This window comes from Carlito syrichta, unplaced genomic scaffold (assembly GCF_000164805.1).
Source record: "Carlito syrichta isolate Samal-C Ts95f unplaced genomic scaffold, Tarsius_syrichta-2.0.1 Scaffold135706, whole genome shotgun sequence".
Lineage (NCBI taxonomy): Eukaryota > Metazoa > Chordata > Mammalia > Primates > Tarsiidae > Carlito > Carlito syrichta.
The window spans coordinates 222,045-227,238 of record NW_007079802.1 but is presented as its reverse complement, the minus strand read 5'-3'; the positions used below and the strand labels follow the sequence as shown (position 1 = coordinate 227,238).

Genomic DNA, 5,194 nt, shown 5'->3' with positions numbered 1-5,194 from the left:
TCACCAAATTGCCCGGGCTGGTCTCCAAACCCTGGGCCCAGGCAATCCTCTCGCCTTGTCTTCCCAAAGTGCTGGGATTACAGGCGGAAGCCACCGCGCCCGGCCCAGGTAATCTTTTGATTCAGAAATCACTTCAGAAACTTGGAATACCCACACCCAAGGGATCACTTGCTCGAGCTGATTTTTATCTCCCTATAGCCTAGCTTCCAGTTTCTTCTTTCCACTCTCACTACGGCTTCCCTGACCGCAGGCTGCACCTCTTGCCGGGATTATGCAGCCTGAGTTGGCTCCTCTGAGTCCACTTTTGCCTTTTCTTTCCTATTCTCTACCCAACAGCCAGCGAGGCCTTCTAAATGCATACTTCGGATCACAGCCCTGCCTGCATAAAACCCTTCCAGGGCTCGCCATGGCACCCAGAAACAGCCTCCCGTCCGGTACATCTTTTCCACGACCTGTCTGGCCCGTGTCGGCCTCTCACCCTTATCTCCCCAGCTCTGCTCTCTACTTCTCTTCCCTCTACTTCCAAAGAAGGGCCACGCTCCCCGCTGCAGGGATTCACACCAGCCGATCCCTGGGCGCCTGCCACACCGCCGCTTTCTCAATGCTCTTCTTCCCCTTTACTCTGAGTAGGGCCCAGCATACCGTAGGCGCTTAACAGCCGCCTGCCTAACAGATGAAACGGGGGACGCCCGTCTTCTGCCCCAGCTCCGGGCGATGGCGCGTCGGGGTTTTTGTGTGGCGGTGCTTCCGCGCACAATTCCCTCGCGCTCGCCCTTTCCACCTCGAGCTCCCCGCGGCCTCCCTGCAGGCGCGGTGAAATGCCGGGTCTGACGGTGGCCACAGGAACCGAGGACCCACCCGAGCACCAACAAACCCGGCCAGCCGACCCCGACCCGGAAATCACTCTCTGCGGGAACGTATTTCCCCCACGCAGGGACGCGAGCCGGAAGTCTGCCTCGGGCCCGCCTCCGAACTATCATTGGGTAATAAACCCGGAAGAGGGCGGGGACTTGGTCAAATTTTGGTTTTGTATTGGCTAAAACCTACGGAACGGGAAAAGAAGGTGGAACCTAGAGTTTTTCAAGCTTTTCATTGGCTTAAAAAAAAAAAAAAAAAAAAAAAAAAAAAAAACCTCTGGTCCTCGGGTTTTCATTGGCTAAAGTCGAGGGTGGGTGGTGTCTTCCTAGCCCCCGGAACCCTGGCCGGCTACAAAGAAAAGTGTTTGTCCCGCCCCTCGGACGAACCCACTTCATTTTAAACAAAATGTCGAAGACACTACAGTCGTTTACCCCGAAGCCTTGGGGTCTCCTCTGGGGCGTTTGTTTCTCGAAGGTCTTTGAGTCTCGCTGAGCCGGAGGAATTAGGGAGATACGAGTGGTGAGGAAGCTCGGAACGATTCCTTCGCGGAACCATTGAGGCGAGGCCTCGGGGAGCACTTTGAGGAACGAACCGCGGCAGGCCCGGCCAGACTGGCAGGGATGGAGACGGCCGATGCGGGGCTGGGGACCGCTGTCCCCGTGGAGCTGCGGCGCGAGCGGCGCATGGTGTGCGTGGAGTACCCGGGCGTGGTGCGCGATGTGGCTAAGATGCTACAGACTCTGGGCGGCGAGGAAGGCGTCTCCCGGGTAAGGGGCTAGTAATCTCCGAGACTCGCGGGGAGGGACCGAGTCGCTGAACCCGGGCCAAAGGGGCGGTTCCACCCCGGGAAAGTGTGGTTTCCTTGGCAACGGAGCGTGCAGCAGACTCTGGCGCGGCTAGTAGGCGGGACTTTGCTTTCGGTGGTCGCGGGGGACGGGCCGTTTATTTTTTCCAGGGAACAGAGGGGATAGGACTGTGTGGGGGAGAGTTTGGGACCTCTTTTCCATTACATCCCCAAATGTGAGCCACAGCCTCAGCATCCATGCCATGAACTCCGCTCAACTGCAGCCCGGCAGGGTGTGTTGCGCTGCCTCACCCTCATTTCACTGGGAAATTAAGAACTGTTGATCTACCTGAGAGAGGGACAGACTGTTATGGGATTAAAGGCAGTCATGGCTGACATCTTTTTCTGTGCTAGGCTCGGTTCTAGTTACTTTGTTTACATTCCATCCTCCTTGGAACCCTACCAGGTTGGAGCTGTCAGTGTCTGCATTTTACAAGAAAACTGACAGTTGTTTAAGATCAAACAGTAAGTAGGTGAACAGGAACGAGGCTCTAAGTTTTTTACATGTACCAGATCTTGCAACGTCTCTTCTTTAGAGAATTTTCCTCTGACCGCTCTAACTAAAGTGACCTCCTGCCTCCTCATCCTGTTAATTGCAAGCTGAAATTACGTTTTTTGTTTTTGTTTTTGTTTTTTGAGTTGGAGTCTCACCGTCGCCCAGACTGGAGTGCAGTGGCCGCTCCTGGCCACCGCAGCCTCGACCTGCTGGGCTCCGGCGATCCTTCCGCCTCAACGTTCTAAGTAGCTGGAACTACAGGCGCGCGCTACCACGCCTGGCTAATTTTTTTCAGGCAATCCACTCACCTCAGCCTCCCAAAGCATAGGATTACAGGCTGAGCCACCGAGCCCGGCTATTCTTAGGATTTTTAAGGAGAAGGAATCGAAAGAGCCTTGGTATTCAGTCTCATATGCTTGGAAAGTCATAGGTAACAGGTAGTCACAGTCCAAATGGTTATTACTGATTGATTTCATCTCCTTTGGACCTAGAGACATTTGCAAATGGGACTGCATACCAAGACCCTTTGGGGTGGGTATTTCCTAGGGTAAGTAGCCCTAGACTAGTCACTCAGCCTTCCCAAGTCTCAGTTACCTCAAAGGTAAACTCAGGGTTGGGCACAGTGGCTCATGCCTGTAATTCCAGCACTTTGGGAGGCCAAGGCAGGATTGTTTGAGCCCAGGAATTTGAGACCAGCCTGGGCAACATAGCAAGACCCTGTCTCTAAAAAAAAAACCTTAAAAATTAGCCAGGCATGGTGGTGTGCACCTGTAGTCCCAATTACTTAGGAGGCTGAGGTGGGAGGATCACCTGAGCCCAGGAGTTCAAGGCTACTGTGAGCTATAAGTATGCCACTGCACACCAACCTGGACAATAGAGTGAGATCTATCTCAAAGAAAAAAATAATAAGGTAAACCCAAGAGTGTTACTACCTCCCCGACACATTTTCAGAAGTCACATGATGCCCCACACTGAGCAGGCACTTGCTAGATGATGATTTTGACTTCATTGGCAGTTGTTACCTCCAATTTTACAACCTCTTAGGAGGAAGGAGAATATTCTCATTTTCCACTAGATAAAAGCCAAATTACTTGGGTTTAAAAGATGAGTCTTTTGGGAACTAAGAATTCAGAATGAAACATAAGCCTGTTGGCCCTTCCCAGGTCATCAGGCTTTTGTTGAGAAAAGAGCATCCCCTTACTGGCTGCTCAGCTGGTCACTGCTTCATTTTGTTCTTGGCCTTGGCACAGATCTACGCAGACCCCACCAAGAGGCTGGAGCTGTACTTCCGGCCCAAGGACCCATACTGCCATCCTGTGTGTGCCAACCGCTTCAGCACCAGCAGCCTGCTGCTCCGCATCAGGAAGAAGACAAGGCGGCGGAAGGGGGCACCAGGTGCCGAGGCCCCCACCAAGGTCACATTTGACATAGAGATCCTGGGCATCATCTCCACCATTTACAAGTTTCAGGGTAACTGAAATCTACTCTTGCAGCAGTGGGTTAATTCAGGGCCTGTTGTTCCAACTGCCTGTGGGAGCCGCGTGGGCCACCTGCACCAGTGACATGGGCTAGGACATCCCCAGGCACAAGGGACCAGGGCTGTGGGGAATGGCAGAGCATAAGCCCCATCCTGGAGGCAGCCTTTCCTCCCTCCTACCAGTAGTTCTCCAGAGACTGTGGGCTCATTGCTGCCTGATCTTCCGCATTCTTTTTTTTTTTTGAGTCAGAGTCTCACCCAAGCTGGAGTGCAGTGGCACGCTCATGGCCACCGCAACCTCGACCTGCTGAGTTCAAGTGGTCCTTCCACCTCAGACTTCCAAGTAGCTGGAACTACAGATGCACAACACCACACCCAGCTAATTTTTTTAAAAATTTAATATAGAGACGAGGTCTTGCCAAGTTGCCCAGGCTGGTCTCGAACCCCTGAACTCAGGCAATCCTCTTGCCTCCGCCTCCCGAAGTGCTGGGATTACAGGTGTGAGCCACTGTGCCTGACAATCTTCAGCATTCTTAAAAGAGGCTAGACATCTAGAGTTCTAAGAGATAAGAGAGTTCCCGAGTTGTAATAAAACTATTGTGTTGGGTCAAATACATCTGGTTAGTAGACCTCCAATTTTTGCTCCCCACTGTTTTAGAAACGTCTCTCGGTCCTGACTGCTGCTGGTCTTGCCACTTGCTCCCAGCTTTCCCACTCCCCTCAGTCCCTTGGGACTTCATGCTCATTTGAACTCTTAGCAGACTGGGTATCTCCCATAGAGTCCTCAAATCAAGTTTGCCACCTACAGGGAACCCCAGTGAGGAGGCAGTAAGGTGAAGGTTAAGAAAGAGCATGGACTTTGTACGTACCTGAGCTCTGCCAGTTTCTTTGGACGAATAACTTGGCTTCAGTCTTGTCTGTATGTTAGGGGCTGCAGGGCTCTTGTTTGTTAGGCCCTTTTGAAGACTCAGGGAGGCAGTGCCTGTTAAAGGGCCAGGCCCAGGCACACAGGAGGCACTTGGCAAATTATTAACAAGCTTAGAAATGTCTGTCAGTACAGCTGTAGTTCTAAGGCAGAATCTGAAGAGAAGAAAGGTTGGGGAAGGAAAGTGGGACTAGAAGAAATAAAGAGGGGAATAAGAAAGTGAAAAGAAGGAGAAACGGGACTTGGGGTTCCATGTGTTGGGCATGTTGCATGTCAGTCATTCTGGGGGGATGTGAGAGTCATCAAAGAGAGCTGCTCTTTCTGGGCCAAGGTTTCCCCAGTGCTTCGTTAAAACATCACACCTCCTATTTCTCACTCTGTCGCCCAGACTGGAATGCAGTGACTGCTCCCAGCCACTGCAGCCTCGACCTGTTGGGCTCTGGTGATCCTTCTGCCTCAGCCTTCCGAGTAGCCGGAGTTACAGGCGCGCACTACCGCGCCCGGCTGATTTTTTTATTTTATTGTAGAGATGAGGTCTCGCCTACCCAGGCGGGTCTTGAACCTGCGGGCTCAGGCAATCCACTCACCTCAGCC

At 52.5% G+C, this 5,194-nt stretch overlaps 1 protein-coding gene across 3 annotated transcripts in view; it reads left to right on the top strand.

Moving 5' to 3' along the window:
* Positions 1–1,218: 1,218 nt before the first annotated feature.
* The window catches only part of GTF3C5 (general transcription factor IIIC subunit 5), a 19,983-nt gene continuing 16,007 nt past the window's right edge, over positions 1,219–5,194 (top strand). For 2 of the 3 annotated variants that reach the window (XM_008049509.2, XM_008049508.2), the window contains exons 1-2: positions 1,219–1,625; positions 3,449–3,668. In XM_008049509.2, the coding sequence (XP_008047700.1) occupies positions 1,479–1,625; positions 3,449–3,668 (367 nt within the window). In that variant the 5' untranslated portion in view covers positions 1,219–1,478. The remainder of the gene's footprint in view (positions 1,626–3,448; positions 3,669–5,194) is intronic. The other variant, XM_008049510.2, reaches the window with a different exon arrangement.